Source organism: Pristis pectinata, chromosome 14 (genome assembly GCF_009764475.1).
Source record: "Pristis pectinata isolate sPriPec2 chromosome 14, sPriPec2.1.pri, whole genome shotgun sequence".
Lineage (NCBI taxonomy): Eukaryota > Metazoa > Chordata > Chondrichthyes > Rhinopristiformes > Pristidae > Pristis > Pristis pectinata.
In genome coordinates, this window is record NC_067418.1 from 15,142,928 (window position 1) to 15,163,183 (window position 20,256).

General features: G+C 41.0%; 1 protein-coding gene across 4 annotated transcripts in view; it reads left to right on the forward strand.

Annotated features, from left to right (window-relative positions):
- The window catches only part of ano5a (anoctamin 5a), a 117,393-nt gene that overhangs the window by 15,710 nt on the left and 81,427 nt on the right, over positions 1–20,256 (forward strand). Inside the window, exons 2-4 of one of the 4 annotated variants that reach the window (XM_052029293.1) lie at positions 6,820–6,859; positions 8,884–8,954; positions 17,956–18,009. In XM_052029293.1, coding sequence (XP_051885253.1) covers positions 6,820–6,859; positions 8,884–8,954; positions 17,956–18,009 — 165 coding nt within the window. The remainder of the gene's footprint in view (positions 1–6,819; positions 6,860–8,883; positions 8,955–17,955; positions 18,010–20,256) is intronic. The other 3 variants (XM_052029294.1, XM_052029295.1, XM_052029296.1) reach the window with 3 other exon arrangements.

The following is a 20,256-nucleotide window of genomic DNA, read 5'->3' on the forward strand; positions in this document are numbered from 1 at the left end:
GGCTTGAGTTATAAGCAGAAATTGGACATGCCAGGTCTGTTTTCCCTGGAGCAAAGGAGGCTGAGGGGTGACCTTAGAGTTTTATAAGATCATGAGAGGCATAGATAGTCACAGTCTTCTCCCAAGGGCAGGGGAGTCTAAAACTAGAGGGCATAGGTTTAAGGTGAGAGGGGAAAGACTTAAAGGGGATCTGAGGGGCAAGTGTTTCACACAGGGTGGTGGGCCTATAGAAATAAGGTGCCAGAGGAGGTGGTAGAGGCAGATACAATTACAACTCTTAAAAGACATTTGTACAGATACGTGGATAGGAAAGGTTTAGATAAGTTGGGCTGATGGGCCTACTGCCATGCTGTATAACTCTGAAGTGCAGGGTTAAAATCTGAGGTCCAGAATTGTACATATTGCTGTTTGGTATTGACAGTATTATACTGCTTTGGAGCAGCAAGTAATACTAGTTTACCTCAAAAATTGGCTACCTCTGATTATGGTGTATCCTTACTGTGAAAACTACTAAATATAGGAAAGTTAATGGTCACTTTCCTTTTTGGAAAAGTCATTTTGGGTCATAGATTTAATCACTTGGTAGCGATATTTAATATCTATGCATTTTTAATTATTTAAAACCCTACCATGTTCTAGAATGTTTGAGTTTTTTTATTACATTTCTGATTTTTATCCTTTTTTCCTTTTGAGTTGTTTTTCCTTTTGATTTCTGATTCCCGTTTACAATTTCTTGCCATGGTTTAAGTTTGGCAACGGAAGTTGCTTCATCGTTAGGGATCCATGGCTTTTAAGCTGCTTTGGAAACAGCTTTAGCCTGTGATGAATTAATTGAAATTCAAATGCAACTTTTCAGACCTCTGTTTAGCTGGAGCAGAGAGGTGCAGTCGATGGTTAATAACTCTGTGTGTAATGTGATCCTATCAGGGAGAAATTCCAGCTGGTGGAACAGATTGAAAATGGAGGAGAGGCTGGAGAGTTTGTCCCAGGCCACTGTTGCACTGAAATGGATATTGATCGTAGAAGTGATTTAGCTTCTTTTCCAAAAGTACTCTACACATTATTTCAACTCCTGTGCACTATAAATATATTGCCCTAGAAATTCCATTATCTAATGCTGGTTTTTTTGTTTTTGCTACTTGATTGAAAATGGATCGTTTCTGGGGTGAAACGTGGTAATGACTATTTAAGTGCTGTTTTACATTTCGATAGTATTTTGCTTGGGTACTTCCTTTGCGAAGCTGGCACCGTTCTACATCAGATGTGCACTGAATTTACACATTTCCTTGTTTAGAGCATTGCTAAGGAAATTTAATCCATGTATCCTGGGTGTGGCAGTCATGGGACGCTCCTAGGTATTATTGGGCTTCGGTATCACTACTCTGGTCGGGGATTCCATTTTGCCTTTCAGGTCACCTACCCCCACCCTCGACCCCCTCAAGGTACCACTTTCCAACCAGCTAAATTTCCCCTCCCTGCCCCTCCCCCACCTCCTGCTTAAATCTCCATTCTGGACCTATCTATTCCTTTGTATGGTTTACAATGCACATCAGCTTCAAAGCCTTTTGTATCTACATTTGATTTGTTGAATTTGAGGAAGTAATCCTGATTTAGAATTCTTTGTCTGAAAGGGTGATGGAGCAGATTCAGTTGCGGTTTTTGAGATGGAAAAGGGAGATGAATACTTAAGTAAGCATGTTTTTTTTTACTTGTGCTACAAGAAAAGAACTGAGGAATGGGACTGACTGGATTGCTCCTGCAGAGAGCTAGGATATTCTCAATGGATTGAATGGCCTCTGCTGTAACAAATCAATGATTTTATAAGATAAGATATCTTTTATTCGTCACGTGTACATCAAAACACACAGTAAAATACTTTGAGTAGAGTGTTCTGTGGGCAGCCCACAAGTGTCGCCACGCTTCCGGCGCCAACATAGCATGCCCACAACTTCCTAACCTGTATGTCTTTTAGAATGTGGGAGGAAACCCACGCAATCACGGGGAGAACATACAAACTCCTTACAGACAGTGGCCAGATTTGAATCTGGGTCGTTGGCGCTGTAAAGCGTTACGCTAACCGCTACACTACTGTGCCTGCCAAATACTCCTTCCTTGATTTTTTTTTTCTCTCTCTGCGCGCACACACTTATCTGAACTCAGATCAGGTTCCTGCTGCCTGTTTTTTTTTGTGCTACCCTACTTCTGGAACATGTTTTGTATTGCAAAAAAAAACAAGTTAGGATTCAAAGATTACTGGATTCAAGGTCATGGCCAAGTCCATGTTCCATAATCTGCCATTTTTAGAATTTTCTGTGTTCAGGTGTTATGTCGTCTCAGGCTGATTTAAAAATATTAATCACAACCCCAACTGTTCATAGAACCTGTCATTCATTGAGAGTGACATCCTGTGATTTTTGGGTTGTGTTAAATGACTTCGATTTTTTTTTGTAGCATGTGGTATTTTTGCTGCCTTTTAAATATCCCTCCAAACAGTTCTCAAATACTGGCACATCTTTGTTTAGTTGATACACTTTGAAACTTTGGTGGGTTGCGGGGGGTCGGGGGGAGGGGAGAGAGTAATTGTACACAGGACACACAAACTGGTGTTGTTTTCTTTGCCAGGGTTTATTTGAAGGCCACCTTTTTTTTTGTAAATTGAAATGTTAATTTGATTTGGCTTTGTGCAGTCTGTGATTTTCAAAACCAGTCTACCTGTAAATAGATTACAGTGATTAAAGTGAATTACATTGACTGAGCTATGAAAAATGTCCTAGTATTAAGGGTTCACTGGTGTTTGGTTGAAACAAATGAAATCATCCTTGTAGAGGAGAATTAGATGATGGATCTGGAACCAGAAGAAAATAAGACACAGGAGAATGCAGATGCTGAAATCTGGAGCAACACATAAGATGCTGGAGGAACTCAGTGGGTCAAGCAGCATCTTTGGAGGGAAATAGACAGTTGAAGTTTTGGGTTGAGACCCTTCATCTGGACAGCATGACCTGCTGAGTTCTTCTAGCAATATGTATCCAGATTATGGACTCTGGTTTACAGACCTTCAACGTTCACCTTTTTGTTGGTGGGGAGGCGTGGGTCACAAAAAGGTCTCTCGACATTCCAAGGGAAAAATGTGTTCTTGCTATAATCCAGAAGTACACCCCTTCCCATTTTGGGAAGGGTTTAATAGATTAGCAAGCCGTATTGCAAATGTCCACGTGGACCTTGACGTTCTAAAACATGCAAATGGACACCAGATATTCCCGGACTCGACTGCCTTGGCTCCTCCCGGAAAGCACTCTTCGGTTTCTTAACTTGCAATTTTTATTTGTCCACTCTCTATTCTCTATTGAAAGTGACTAATGTTCATTTCTGCTGATTTTCAAATAAATAATTATGAATTTTTTAAATAATTTCTCCTCCTTTCATCCCCCTGCTCACTTTTTGGCTCTGGCATTAGTGTTTGTGTTACAATTTGGCACTATTCCCAGATTATGATCAGGTCTGTAAACTGTATGTATTTGCATTCTGTTTACTGGCTGGCTCTCTTGCATTAGTCTCTGGTTACTCACAAGAGTGAGACTAGACAGTGCTGAAGTAGAAGAAGATGTATAATTATGGAATACCAGGCAAGTAATCCAGGGCTGATGTATACAAATCTTATCTATGCCAGTTGTGGAATGGAATGTAGAAGTGCCATCTCCAATCTGGGAGTGGGGGAAACTCGACCAAAGTATGTTAAAGAATGAAGAATGTGGTAGGATCTCCCAGTGTGACTAATCCTTCATGCAAAGTTGTAAAGCTATCACCATGGCAACAGGGACAGCAGCAGTTTCAAAAGGAATGTCTGGCAGCAAAGCAGAAATGGAGAATGTGCTCTTGCCAGTATTCCTCTCATTTTGAGGACCTGTCTTGGAAGATGTATCACTCCCGATTGAAATGATGCATGCTTTCGCTTGCCAAAAGTTGTTTTCTCTCGAGCCTATAGTTGCTTTATAATGTTTATCAGAAAAGTACTTTGGAAGATTCCTGACCATACAGTCATATAGTTGTACAGAACAGAAACAGGCCCGACAGCCCACCTCATCCATGCCGACCGTGATGTCTGTCTATGCTAATCCCATTTGCATCCATTCTGCCCATATCCCTCTACTCCCTTCCTATCCAAGTGCCTGTCCAAGTATCCTTTAAACGTTGTAATTGTACCTGCCCTCTGTGCCACTTCCTTTGGCAGCACACTGCCAATACCCACCACCCTCTGCGTATAAAAAGTTGCCCCTCTGATCTCCTTTTAAAATTTTCCCCTCTCACCTTAAACCTATGCCATCTAGTTTTAAACTCCCCACCTAAGGTGGTGGGGGATGGGGGGGTGGAAGAAAGATTCTGACTATCTACGCCCATCATAATTTTAACCACTACAATGTTTCTAGTGAAAGTATTCTACAATGTTGGGTCAAGAGATTTCGGACTTGGATTGAGCAAGAATTAAGATACGGCATTCTAATTCCAAGTCAGGGTGGTGTGTGACTGTAGATGGGAATCTGTAGGTGGTGGCGTTCCTGTGTGTCTGCTGCCCAATTTGGTGGTAAAGGTTGTGAATTTGGTAGATGCTGTCAGAGTAGCCTGGGCAAGTAACTGCAGTGCAGTTGTATACCATAGCCACTGCGTGCCAGGAATGAACGTTTTGGGTAGTGGATGGGGTGCCAATCAAGTAGAATATTTTATGCTGGATGGTGTTAAGATTCTTGTTTGGATGGAGCTGGACAAGGGAACAGTATTCTATCCTGTTCCTGATTTGCACCATTTTAGATGATAGATAAACATTTGGGATGTAGTGAGGTGGGTCATTTGCTGTGGGCATGCAGGCTAGCTGTCCAATCTCACAAGATGTTGTAGAAAAACATTCCACTGGAACTTTGCTGGTTAGTTTGTTCTAAACTGATCTGGATATAAATAAAATCAAAGCTAATTGAAGTAAGTCTTCTATATACTGGGGCTACTTGCAGATCACCAATGCAGCACAGCTAGTAGAGCTGCCACCTTGTAGTCCCAGGGACCTGCATTCAGTCCTGCCCTCAGGTTCTCTCTGTGTGGAGCTTGCACGTTCTCGTGGCCGTGGTTTTCCCCCCTGAGTTTCGTCCCATGTCCTAAAGACGTGTGAGTTGGTAGGTTAATTGGCTGCTGTAAATTGCCCCTAGTTTGTACGTGAATGGTAGGATCTGTGAGAAGTTGATGAGAATATGGGGAGAATTTAAACAAAAAAAAAGAGGGATTAGTGTAAATCGGTGGTTGATGTGCCCCTTGTTGGCCAAAAGGCCTGCTTCCATTCTGTATGTCTCCATGAGTCTGATTTATGGAGAAATTGTTCTCCGGTTGCATTTCCTTTGTGACACAGTTTTCCTTTGTGTAAGTTGAAGATCTCGCACAGAAAAAAATAAGAGGAGCAGGGCGAGGACACCATTCAATTACGATCATGGTGGATCTCTGCTGGCCTCAGCTCTTCTGTACCAATTCCTCATGGCCCTCAATTCCTCAATCTTTCAAATATTTATCTACCTCCTAGTTTAAATATTTCTAATGATCTGGCCTCCACTACCCTCTGGGCTCAGAGTTCCAGTGATTCACTATTCTCTGAGAGAAGCAATTTCTATATGCCTCATCTAAAACTATAACTGACCTCCGATTTTGTAATGATGTCCCCTTGTTCATTACTCTTCCACTAGTGGAAACATCTCAACATCTGCCCTGTGAAGCCCCCTTAACATCTTATTTTTGATTAAGGTCACTCCTTATTCTTTAAACTCCCAAGAATACAAACACAAACTATCCAGCCTCCCTTGATAGGACAATCCCAAGAATTAGCCTGGTGAATCTCCTTTGTACTGCTTCCGATGCTACTCTACCCTTTTAAGTAAGACGATGAAAGCTGCAGCCTCAACAACATCTTGTACAATTGTAACAAAACCCTCCCTACTTTTATACTCCAACTCCTTCACAATAAAGGCCACAAAGCTATTTGCCTCCTTACTACTAGCTGGATCTGTCTACTAACCACTTTTGATTCGTACACTAGAACAACTGGATCCCTCTGTACTTCACTCACTTGCAGTCTCTCTCCACCTTTCGATTCCTCATACCAAAGTGCATGATCTCTCACTTCCTCACATTAAATGCTAATTGCCAGGGTTTTGTTCATTCACAAAATCTATATCTGTTGCAGAAACACCATGTCCTCATTGCAACACGGCTTTCCACCTGTTTTCATTTCTACTGAAAAAAGATATCTGCACTGTTCTGAGTTTCTATTTTGCAATGGTTAAATTTAATACTTCATGTTCATGCACCCTGATGTGAATAGTAATTAAGATAATTTATAAGCTGTACAAGTAAAATGATTTTATTCTGTATTTCTACATCTTTAGCAGTCTTCAAAGCATTCTTCTCTGTATCATTGCACAGGAATTTTCAAGTTGTCCTTAATTGAACCAAGAGAAGAGATTAAAGGCAGTTGCTGCTTTCATTACACAAACCATTTCTGAACAGAATGGTTTCAGTTGAAGTGCAGGTGTAGAAGCTGCTTCAAGGACAAGGCAGGAAATTGTGCTATGTGATAAATGCTTCCCGAGGTGGGGAAACCTCAGGAATTGCTTACGGATGCTGTCGGTTCTCGGAGAGAGACTTGTTTCCTTCCTGTTAATATAACTTGTTTGGTTGCAACAGCAAACATCAACTTTTTTTATTTTGTATAGATGTAATGAATTTAAATAGTACTTGTTTTAATTCTCACTTCCCCTAAACCTAATGTTTTTTTCTCCCCTGAAGATATTGCGGTTATTTCTGGTTTTGCAAACGGAGTCACCAGGTATAATCAATCTTTTGTGCAAATGGTTTGTCCATTCTGTCCTTCATTTTCAAGTGTCAAAGTGTTGTGAAAGTTGCTAGTAGTGGTGCCTTTTGGTAGCTTTACTGTGGCTTTTCATGTTGTGATGTCATAGTATTTTGTGGAATTTCTCAATTATTAAGCTTGAAATGGTATGCTAAAGTATTTACTCGCAAGTGCATTGTCTGAAATGATGTGTTTACTATAACAAAACAACATGGGTTGTATCTTGGTCTCCCTTGTTTCTTTCTTGTTCCCAAATTGTGGTACATCCATCCCCTGGGGATGTCAACATACTTCTGGGAGGATAGGCAGGGAAAATAGAGGCAGGTTTGTAAGGCCATGGGTGTTTATCAAGTGCGGGAGGGCTTGGGGAAGAGAAATAATCAACATGTTGAATTGTCACAGTGCTCAGAAAAACAGGGTAAGCTATCCATTGCAATATACTGACTTCAAAGATAACAGGTAAATCTTAGTACTTTAAAAGTATCCAATAAAAATGATCACCATTTAAGTATCTAAAATTATAAAACAAATGATTTTCCAGGCCTCCAGCATGCATGATAAATCTAGAAAGAAGTATTAATAAAAAAATTTAAAGAACTTTTGCTCTACCTAGCCATTCAGACGAATGCATTTTCTTGTTCCGTTGAACGGTGTGTTCAGTTTCTGCTTGCTTGTTCATCTCGATTTGTCTTCATTCATTTCGCTGACCATTGCCTGAATTATTACTTTTTTTCCCCTCTAAATGTGGAGATATTGTTCTTTGCAAAATCCAATTAAAAGAAATTGTAGTGGCTCCATAATGCTTCAAGGTCTGCCCAATAGCTTTCACTGTAATGATATGTGGAGGAGGATGGGCTAATCTGCTTCTAGCCCACTTACCAGGGCAAAAATAAAACCTTCTTCTACAGCATGCTGCAGGGAAGCAGCAAGGGAACTGTTAAAGCTCTGAAGGAGAAATGTTAAAAGGTATTTTGACTTTTTTTCCCTCATGGTTTAAAACCTCTTGTGTTAACAAAACAGTGATTTTTGGCATCAGTCTCTGCCTAACTGCTTGTGAATATTTGAGCTGACTGGATGTTGATTCTGATAGTGTTCATTGCCTTTTGTTCTAACTTTTAACCCTTCGCTTGAGATATTTATAACGTACAGAGGTCAAGGCATTTTTTTTACATATTTTAATGAATTTTCCAAGCTCCCGCATTTGACCTCTGCTTGAGGTGGGGGACGGAGAATAGAACATTCTCCATATGGCAGTGCTGATCTCATTCTCCAGTGTAAACGCCATCAATAAATTAAAGAAAAACTTAAATGGTCTCTATGCACTGATTCCTCTTTGATAGGCAAAGATAGCCTTTCCTTTGCTTGGCTATACACAGCCCACTCCCTTCAGACTCATACTGCTCCAACCCTTCTCCTTTGTCAGCCATCCCAAGGATGAACGGCATACACCCCAGTTCTGTAGTTTCGTGGGTCATCTCAGAACCCAAAGTGGGATGCATACTCTGCCTTGGGTGGGGCAGGAGATGTTTGACAGGGAGGGTGGGTGGAGAGTTTGGGAGGCAACATGCCTCGTGCTCTAGGCTTCTGCATGCTCCCAGAAAAGGTTTTACCTTCTCCATTTTGAGTGGTCTAGGGCCTGACATTCCCACAACTTATTGAGGATGTTACCTGTTATAAATTATTGCTTAAACCTAGCCACCCAGTCAGAAGACCAACTCGGTTGCATTTTTAGCTTCAATTTTGTGCTTTCACCAAGTTTGGAAGATGCACATGCTGATTTTTGTTTAAGTCTGTGGGAAAGTGCTTTGGCAAATGCCTGACGCTGTTATGTTCTTGCTGTATTCAATATATTGGCTGAAGGTTTTGAAAGAAAACTTGGCAGATGTTGGTTTGAAAAAGGTTATTTTATATTCTGAAACATTATAATTGTAAATGTTGGAGTACCATTTGTATTGGCTGAATACTCATGTTGTGCATTTATATTCCTTTTTGTACTTCAGGTGAAGATAATGGGCCCTACTATGATCCTTCCAATGGTACCCGAGAAGGAGAAATTCCTGGCAATTCTGAGGTAAATGTTACTGTTTACTGATTTCCTCTATCTCCATAAAGTAGAAACTCTGTAGCAAACAAAAGCGGTACTGGAAAATTGCTTTCAGTTGAAGTAATAATTTGCAATGCTGAGAATGTACCCGGTTTGAGTGATAGATCAGAACAAAAGACAGACTGAATCTGATGAGCAGTGGTCAGGGAGTGCACGTATCCAAAATGTTAATGAGAATTAGGTTTATTATCACTGACATGTCGTGAAATTTGTTGTTTTGTACCAGTACAGTGCAAAGCATAAAAATTACTATAAGTTAGAAAAACAGTGCAAAAGGCGAATAACGAGGTAGTGTTCATGACAATGTTCGTGATGTTCGATGATGTACCTACAATAACATGGATAGGTTCTTTATCAATATTATTTCTTGCATTTGCTTAGATTTTAAGTATTTTCCCATTTTAAAAAAATTGTTTGCCGAATGTCATGGTAAACATATGACTCGGTAAATATTTAGAGCAATATTTGAGTATGAAGTGTGTCGTTACTTCCCCTTAACAGGATCCTAAGAATTTATGTACAGTTTTGGTGAAAAAGTAACATTTCTCAAAAGAGACACGTTTTCACCATATTGAAATGTCTGCAGGTACATTTGTTTACTGGTTAGTTTAAATATCAGCTGACAAAAACAAAATATCATTGGCCTCTTGGATTCATTCAGTTTACAGATATGACTGTTCAGACACTTGAGTCTTGGGAAGAATGCTGGGCAATTGAGATTGGGTGCTGACAAGAAATAGTGATCAGACTTGTCTGAAATATGCCATTAAAATATGTAAAAGTAATTAAAATATGATGGGGCATAGACAGGGTGAAATCACATAGTATGTCTCCCAGGGAGGGGGTGCTAAAAACAAGAGGGCATAGATTTAAGATCAGAGGTGAGAGAGTTAAGAGGGATATTGGGACAGCTTCTTCATGAAAAGGGTGGTGCTAGAAATAGTGGTGGAGGCGGGCACATTAGCAACATGTAAAAGCCATCTAGATAAGTACATGGATGGGAGAGATTTAGAGAGCTACAAACCAAACGTGGGCAGATGGGACTAGCTCTCTGGGCAACACAGTCGGCATGGACAAGTTGGGCTGAAGGGCCTGTTTCTATGCTGTATGACTATGATCACCACACCTTAAGCATCCAAAATCCCAATAAGGAATAAGGGGTTCATATCTTTTTAAAAAAAAACTACATCCAAACAGACCCCTTCAAGTGTATTACCGATGAGACGTGTGTGGTAAATGGCAGGGACCTTCAATGTATTGATGTACAGGGGAACCTTGGGGTTCCTTGCAAGTTCATAGCTCTCAGAAAATGATGATACAGGTAGACAGGGTAGGGAAGAAGGTGTTTAGCATGCTTGCCCTAATATACAGGGGTACGGAGTATTAGAGCTGGGACAACATGTTGCAGCCATACAAGACACAGGCAGCACTTGGAGTATTGTGCGTGGTTATGGTCACCACACTACGAATGTGGTAGTGCTAGAAAGAGTGCAGAAGAGATTAACTGGGATCGTGACTGAAATGGAAGGCTTTAATATCAAGAAAAGATTGGATAGATTGGGGTTGTTCTCACTGGAGCACAGGAGCTGAGAGGTGACCTCAGAGAAGTTTGTAAGATCAAGGGGCATAAATCGGGTGGATAGTCTTTTTCCAAGGGTAGGGGAACATAAAAGTAGAAGGCGTAGGTTGAAGGTGAGAGGGAAAATATTTAAGAGTTCTGAGGGTATATTTTTTACAAAAAGGATGGTGGGTATTTGGAACGAGGTGGTAGAGGTAGATACAATCACAGTATTTAAAATGCATTTGGACAGGTACATGGGTAGGATACAAGCAAATGCAGGAAAATGGGATGAGATAAGATGGGCATCTCAGTCAGCCTGGACAAGTCCGGCTGAAGGGCCTGTTTCTGTGCTGTTGGACTCTATGACTATATCCAATGCAATAATGTGTTAATTACTCGTAGCAGTAAACACCAAAGGAGGTGAAAGGAAGTTACTCTGTACTGTATAGAGGTCAGATGGAATGTATCTTTATTTCATTTCAGAGTAAACTAATGTGAGTTTGCAACTAATTAATGTGTTGAAGTGAAGGAAATGTAATCATTTTTTTTAAATACCCCATTATATGTATTTTTTCCTCTTGAGTTCCTTGGAGCAGTGTCTAGGCAATTAACCTTCAGGACAATCTGACCTAAAATGTGAAATATTGGCTTAAAAGGGTGCTGAAGAAAATGCAAGGCAGGAGAAGGAATCACTTGTTCCTGATTCCTTTCTTTAAAGAGAATGTTGTCATTCTTCAGTGTCTTGATGGCAGCATTAAGGTTGTGAAACAGTTAAACATTGTAAGCTCCATTTCATTGCTGTCTGTTTGCTTCCACAGTGCCAGTGAGACTACTTAAGGAAGAAAATTTCTGCAGTTTTTTTTAAACTTAATCTGCAGCAAATTGAATCGTTCTAGAGCATTTCAGCCCTGCTGTCCTTCAATACAGAATTGATTAATACCGACTAATGGGGCATAGGGTTTTTATTTGTCCCTTTGCTATTTAAAAGTAGTGTTCCTGAATTTTCTAACTGGTATTTACATTTTATCTCCTCTTGACCATTCACTTGGCAGGATGGAAATTCCCAAAAATTCTGCTGTGTATACCAGCTCTAACCCACTCACTTTTATTTCTAAACAAAGGGGAACATTTGTGTACTGTTATTTGCAGATCAGAATTTCACACCCACAATGTTCAATCAAGGGACAGTTTTTGGAGTTGATTCTGGTATGGGTGGGTAAAAGTGAGACTCGGCTGCAGCCTCTCTCTGCCTGTGTGTGATGTTCCTACAGCAACTTCTCAGCCTGCCTTCATGCTGATTTCCCCAGGGGCTAGTCATATCAAGGGAAATCCTGTTCTTCAATTTGTAAGTGCATTGGCACTGTGTGAATTCCTACTGGTGACTGTGGCTGACCATATATTCCTGGAGATCTGATCTGTCTATGCTTTCCTTGCCCTCCCCTAGCCCCTTTTTTTAAAAAAAAAATGTTCATATTGGAAAATGAACTGACTCTATTCCTCAATTCATAATTTGAAAACTGGGCCCAGGATGGGTCCTCTGAGACCTGTCAGAAACATCCAAGATGTTTTTGGTAGTAGATGGATGTTACAGCATTTATCTCGTGAGTGATGTGTCATATCAGATTATTAATAGAAATGTATTAAGGGAGAGCAACCAGTTTGCAGATCCTTTTTTGATATAGTGGCTAGATAGAGAATGTTTCTGGATTTATCATCATACTTGACTATCTTTCAGATCGTTATTGCCCATGACTGGGTTAGTAGAACTCTTGCCTCCAAGGCCAAAGACTGTGGATGATAAACATAGAAAATAGAAGCAGACTGTTCAGCCCTTCAAGCTTGCTACACCATTCAATACTAATTGGTTGCTCTACCTCAATACCATTTTCCTGTTGTCCTTCCATATTTTTGACGCCTTTTGTGTCGAGAAATCAGTTTATTTTAAGTATATTCAGTGATTTGACCCTCACTGCATTCTGTTGTAGAAAGTTCCACATATTCACTACACTCTGAAAGAATGAAGTAATTTTTTTAGTCCTGAATGTCTTGTCCCATATCCTGAGATTATGAACTCTGGTTCTAGACCCCCAGCCAAATGAAACATCCTCCCCTTATCAATCTGTCTTGCCTTGTCAGAATTTTAAGTTTCAATGAGATCATCTTTCATTCAACGTTCATGAATATGGGCCTGGTAAACCCAGCTGCTCCTCAAATGATAGTCCAGTCATCTCCAGGAGTCCATCTGGTGAATTCCCTCTATGCTTAGTACATCCTTGGGGACGGACACCAAAACTACACACTATTCACAATGTGGTCTTGCCAAGGCCATGTATCAGTGTAGTAAGACATCCTTGCTCCTGTATTCAATCACTTTCAGTGGAGGCCAGCTACAAATGGTTGTCTTAACTGCCTACTGCACTTGCACATTTGCATTCACTAATAGGTGTACAAGAATGTGTAGGTCTCTTTCTATATTAACATTTTCTAATATCCCATTTAAATAATATTGATCCTTTCTGATTTTTTTTTTCCCTACCACAATGGATAACTTCACATTCATCCACATTATACTACAAGTTACATTCCATGAATTCAGAACACAAAAGTCAATGCTGACACTTCAGTGCAGTACTGAGACTGCAGTGTCAGATGTGTCCTCTTTTGGCTGAGTTAGCAAACCGATGACTAATCTGTCCTATTAGGTGGTATGGAGTTCCTGTGACATTTATTTCAAGCATTGAAAGGTTGTCTTCAGAGGCATACTCACTATTTAGTCTTAAACTTCAGTTTTTAAAAAAAAAACAGTTATTTAGTGATTTTATTGTTTGTAGGAACTTGGTGTGGTTAAACTACTGTCAAATTCCTTGTGATTGTACCTGGTTGTGAAATGCTGTGTGACGTATGGAAAGAAACATGAGAAGCCAGATGTAAATACTAGTTCATTTTCAGTCTTCTAACCATTAGTTGTCATTGCAGAATTATAGCAGCTTCATAATAACTTCCCCATTTTTGTATTGCTACTCTGGGATAACATTCATTTTCTTCCCATCAATTTTGTGTTTTTTCGGAACACACATTAATTCTGAGAGCAAGAACAGACAAGTGCATCAGACGTGTCTCTTCTGCAGTAAATTCGTCCAGCTCTCCCTCCAAAAATATTGCCATTTTCCACTGTGACTTGACTAATGGGAGCATACATGTTGAAGCTGTATTCCACTGTGTGCATAATTTCTTTATAAAGGTGCCCAGGAAACAGAAAATTTCTTCTCCAGAATAAGGTGTGGAAATAGTGCTTCATGCTCAATGGCTTCATGTTCTGTCATATTCAGGGAATTTAGACTCACTGGAACTGAGTAATCCAAAATGAGGGTTTAATAGAACTATCATTATGGGCATACTAATGTTTCTTTTTTAAACACCACCTCAGGTTGACTAGTGGAATAGAAGAGAACACAGATTTTTCTTTGGAGTTGGTAGAAACCAAGGACAATCACATTCATTGAAACATTCTTGGAAGTTTTGATATAATAGATTCAGTGAAACTGTTTCTCTTGCTATTGAGTCTAAAGCTTCATGTCATACACTTGCCTTTTGGAACAGAGTTGGGAGACATTTCTTCATGGTAACGATGATTTCTTCTTTCAAATTCTCTACCCCAGAGTCTGGGGTGTTCCAGGTATATACATGACCGTGAAGGAAATGGAATTGGGCAGAAAGGTGGATTACAGGTAGAAGATCAGCCATGATTCTAGTGAACAGTGGAGCAGGCTGGAAGGTTTTTGAGACCTATTCATTGCGTTGGGCTGAATACAAAGTTGGTCTTGTCATAATAACTGAGTCGATAAACATCTTTCAAGAACAAAGTGTACAATATGGATGACCTCTGACGCACTGTTGTATCAGCCACTGCTATTAGTTAGCTGTGTTAACAATAAGTATGTTTGTTTGGTTAAAGGCTCTATCCTGTTTACTTGCCTTGCCAAACAACACTGACGAGAAGAATCTATGGTTGCTACAGGGCTCCCATATGAAAGCCCTTGTCTACCAAAGCCATGAATTACAGAATGTAAATGATGATGGAAGCAGAACCATTAAATATTTAACACATGAAGTGGAACCAAAGAGCATGCTCTAACACATTGAATGTAGGAAATAGAAGCAGGAGTACACCCTTTGACCATTAATGCATACTCCATCAGATATTGATCTCTTGCCTCTGTGCCACTTTCTGCGCTAACCCCCAACCCTTGATTCCTTAAATGTCTAAAAAAAATGTATTCATCGGTTTTCAATGTACTCAGTATATGATCCTCCAAAGCCACCATGGTTGGAGAATGTCAAAAATTCACTGCTATCTGGGTGAAGAAACTTCTTCTCATCCCTGTCCTGAATGGCTGACTCCTAAACTTGAGACTATGACTGCTAATCTGGACACCTCAGCCAGGGGAAACAGCATCTCTCCATCCACTCAGTCAAGCCTCACCAGAACTTTGTGTGTCTCGATGAGATCACTTCTTGCTTTTCTAGACGCTGCAGAGTGCAGACCCAGTCTACTTCATCTCTCCTTTTACAGCAACCTCCCCTCCCCCATCCCAGGAATCAATCTGGTGAACCTCTGCTCTACTCTTCCTAAAGTATAGTGTCCCTCTTTTTATTTAAAAAAGGAAAACATAGATTTAACCTGAAGTTGCACTCATGGAGTTTATTGTCACAAATCTCAGACGAACCCTTGGCTTGCAGTGAGGTACATTTCAAGTAAACTTGGCAGTTGGAGCTGAACAAACAGAAGTGCCTCACACCCTATTTTCACTGGAAGATGGGATCAGATGACTGTGTGTGAAATGTGCAGACGTCTGTTGACTGGCTGCCAGCAGCTCTATTTTCGTATACAGCACAGACGTACTGCAGCTGTTCTAGGTTCGAATGAAGGGTGAAAGGTAATGAGGCAGCCGCAGTGCTGAGCAAATGCAGTGCTCGGCTTTATAACTGAAGGCGGTGCATTCCTGAGACCAGGGACTCTGATCAAATGCTCATCAGCAAATTCCAAAACATTATGTAATTCTTTCAAAAGAAGTTGATGATGCTGAGGCCAATTGTGCCTTGCCGGCAAACTACTAGGCCCTAAATAAAGGAAGGTAGGTGGATTACCCTTTTAATATAACAATTAGCCTCCAACACTAAAGCAATGTGTTTTGCACATGACTTTTAAGCCCGTAAGCAATATGTGTATATTTTAATTACTGCTTTAACCCACTATTAAATGGTGTCCAGTGGTGGTTAACAATGTGTGATTAACAGCTCAAAGTATAGATAGCTTGTTATTGAAATTTAACACCTCCAGTTTGGTCTACATCATCACGGTATAAACATGGTAGCAATTTAAGTAAAAGAGGCCCAAAATCAATGTTAGCTAAGATACCTTCATTAGTCACATGTACATCGAAACACACAGTGAAATGCATCTTTTGCATAGAGTGTCCTGAGGGCAGCCCACAAGTGTCGCCACTCTTCCAGCACTAACATAGCATGCCCACAACTTCCTAACCTGTACGTCTTTGGAATGTGGAAGGAAACCGGAGCACCTGGAGGAAACCCACACAGACACGGGGAGAATATACAAACTCCTTACAGACAGTGGCCGGTATTGAACCCGGGTTGCTGGCGCTGTAATAGCGTTACGCTAACCGCTACACTACCGTGCCTGCCCCTACACTACTGTGCGCTGCTGGGAATTTGGAATTGGGTATCAATTTTAAAAAAAAGGGAAAATCTCTGCTTTCATCTACATTTCACAAGTATGTAGAAATAGGATGAGACCATATGGCCCTTTTTGCATCTTTACTGCTAGTCAGTAGGATCATATTCTTTTCTGCATGATCCTCATATTTTCAGTTTCCCTTGGCATACAAAAAATTGTTGCTCTCATCCTTGAAATAACTCAGCAACTGAGCGCTCATGGCTTTGAGTTAGTGAATTCTGAAGATCAGCAAGAATCAAGTAAAGAAATGACTCTATTTAAATCCTAAATAGTCTTCGTCTTGTGGATTATGTGCTCATTCACATTCTCTAGTTCTGGGTTCCTACAGAAGGAAACTCCATAGTAGCCCCAAAGAAAGTATGTAGAGGTTTTTTTTCCTCCAAGGGTTGTTTGGACATTCAGCAGTTGTTGGTCAGGATTGGATGGGCTCCAAAACTTTATCAACTGAAACTAAAGACAGAAATCACAATCAGTAAAGGTTGGTGCTAGAAATTAAACTGGAGCTTAATTGGATGCTAGACCAACTGTGTGAAGTTGTGGCCTTCGTAGACTCTTGTAGGTAGCCTTTCCATGTTCTAATAACCCCTTGGGCTAAGCATGTCCTGTCGTTCAATTGTCTCCATTTCCTTTCTAATTTGCTGGTGAATTGTTAATGTGGAAGGGCCTGAAATTATTCCAAGGGGTTGTTGGGAGGTAGTTTGAATCTGAATCTGACCCATACAGCAGGTTCAAGTGTCTAGCAAATATTCCAACAGTTTTAACTTCCCACCCAACTTTACTTCCCAGTGTGAGATGAGGTTGGAGGAGGGCCTGCTGTTTAGGCTTAAGTCACCATCTTTGATGTGCAGGCACAAAATAACTCACAGATTTGCACTTCAGTCGTAGTGAGCTTTGCCATTGGATTTGCTGATTAACTGAATTGATGAGATATAACTTGTCTAAAGTTTATTTTTTCAGGATGGGGGAGTGTCACTGGTAAGGCCAGCTATTATTATCTATCCTTGATTTACTGTCAAGACAACCAGATAATTAACGGACTGGCCTGTTCCTGTGCTGTACTGTACTATGTTCTAAAATCCTTCATAGGAGTGTAATCAGATAAAAATTGATATAATCATATAGCAGTAGCTTGGGACAGATTGACAAGAGTGAGGTGGAAAATGTCTGAAAGGGAATTTCTGGGCTGGGGCCTAGGAAGCCAAAGAAGGAGATCAAGGTCAGTGGTAGGCAAGTGAAATCAAGGCACACAAGATGAGGGCAGAGATCTTTAAGCCTTCAGGGCTGGAGGAGATCAGAGAGGGAGAGGGCCAAAAGAATGGAGTAACTTGAGCACAAGGATGAGAACTTCATTAGGTTCAGAGATACCGTTATAAACTTGCTTTGATTAATTTTATTATCATAGACCTAAAAGCCTTTTGTGTTCTTTCCTACGATTAACAGGGAAAACGTAAATTTATGGTGTAACCATTGGTTTATTCCTCCCGCTAGTGACATATGCTCTGTCACCTCTGCAATAAAAATTTATTTGTTTTATTTCCTTGCCATGTTCGTTTGCCTGTGCTACTCATGTAACCTAATGTTATAACTCTAAAGGATGGCTTGCTTGATCTGGAATCTAACCTTAGAATCTTTCCTTGACGACTCATCAGGTACTAAGCACAACAACAGAGACTGCTTCTCTCATCTCTGGTCCGCCAAAGATGGTAAGCAGCCCTTGCTAATATGTCCGTCTATATGTGGTGTGTGTTCACTGTGCATGCTTTAGTCTGGGTTTGTGAAAGTAGTGCATGTTTTTACCTTGGACCAGGGCATGCCTGTGTTTTTATCTCCTTATGTGAAATGTCACTGTTGTAAGAAAAGTAGCACTGACCTGAGGTCTTGAATTTAAGTGGGTCCACTGTAGAATCCGATCACTGTGCTCTGGTCTCATCCTGAAGTTCCTGTCATCGTACACACCAGTTATTAGCACTTCATTTCAAGAAACTAATTTGTCAATACTCACGGGACTGAGTTACAGGGAGAGGTTGGGTGGTCTAGGACTTTATTCCTTGGAAGGTAGGAGATTGAGGAGTGTGTAAAATCATGAAGGGTATAGATAGGGTGAACACACATCGTGTTTTGCCCAGGGAAGGAGAATGGAAAAACTAGAGGGCGTAGGTTTTACGGTGAAAGAATTAAAAGGAAGCAATTTGTGCAGAGGGTGGTGCGTATATGGAATGATCTGCCAGAGGAAGTTGTTGAGGCAGGTTCAATAATAACTCTTAAAAGACATTTGGATAAGTACACGGATAGGAGGGGTTTAGGGGGGTATGGGCCAAATGCAGGTAGCTTAGTAGGCACCGTGGTTGGCATGGATGAGTTTAGGCCAAAGGGCCTGTCTCCGTGCTGTGAATGTGAGGGTGTCATTTATTGCATTTGGGGCTCCTGATGCGGCCTCCTCTACATCCCTTGAGACCAGACACAGGTTGGGTGACCGCTTCATCGAACACCTTTGCTCTGTCCACCGCAACAGCCAGGATCTCCCTGTGGCTATACACTTTAATTCCACTTCCCATTCCCATACTGGCAGGTCTGTCCATGGCCTCCTCTACTGCCACGTTGACGTACAGGTTGGAGGAGCAACACTTCATATTCCGTCTTGGTAGTCTCCAACCTGATGGCATCGACATCGATTTCTCTAAATTTTGGTAACCCCTCCCCTCTGGTTTTTTCCCCTTTTTTTTTTCTCCCCCCCCCCACCCCCCCCCGGTATTCTCTCATTTGTGCGGCCCCCTCACCCCTTCTCTTTTCCCCTCTCATGACCTGCCCGTCACCTCCCTCCTGGTTCCCCCACCACCTTCCCTTTTTATTCCATGGTCTACTGTCCTCTTCTATCAGATTCCTTCTTCTCTAGCCCTTTGCCTCCTAACTTCTTGCATTGTTCCCTTTCATTCCCTCCCTCCCTCGCCCATCTACCTTGTCTCTGCTATCACCTGCCAGCTTGTGCTCCTCCCCTCCCCCTACCTTTTTATTCTCACTTCTGCCCTCTTCCTTTCCAGTCCTGATGAAGGATCTTGACCCGAAATGCCGACTGTTTATTTCCCTCCATAGGTGCTGCCTGACCTGAGTTCCTCCAGCATTTTGTGTGTGTTGCTCCTGATTCCAGCATCTGCAGAATCTCTTGTGTTTCTGTGCTGTATTGCTGTCTCTAAATGTCACTGTGGGCTGTATACAGAAAATGTCATCCACCCTGACAAAGTCCCCACTTTACAGCTAAGAATTACACCCCAGAATTGGCCCAACTGTTCCAACATCTGGAATATCCATGATCATTTGGAAAATTTTCTCCATGTATGCTGTGTACAAAAAAAATAAATCCAACCAGATTAATTATCATCCTGTCTACTCACCCTCAATTACCAGTGCGATGAAGGGAAGAGTTACTAAATCTTTTAAGATCTCTTTCTATGATTTGTTGTATTTGTGATGATTGTCTGGTTGTGATTTGTTTTTGTTAAACAAATAATAGCATTTTCCACTATTTGAGGTGATAGACAAAGATAATCACTCATTGTGCAAGCATTTCAACAGTTATAGACTGATGAGATGGAAGGCAGTATAACATGACCAATGAGGCTAAACTAAGGTGAGAGGGGAAAGATTCAAAAGGGAAATGAGGGGCAAGCTCGCACAGAGGGCAGCGCATATATGGAATGAGCTGCCAGAGAAGTAGTTGAGGCAAGTACAATAACATTTAAAAGCCATTTGGGTAAGTACATGGATGGGAAAGGTTTAGAGGGATATGGCCAAACACAGGCAAATAGGACTTCCTTAAGTGGGCAATTTGGTTGGCATGGACGAGTTGGGCCAAAGGGCCCATTTTCGTGCTGTATTACTCTTTGACTCTGTGACTCTATAACTGGTTTAGAGCCAGGCATTTTAATGCTCCCACATCATTGACAATGGAGTAC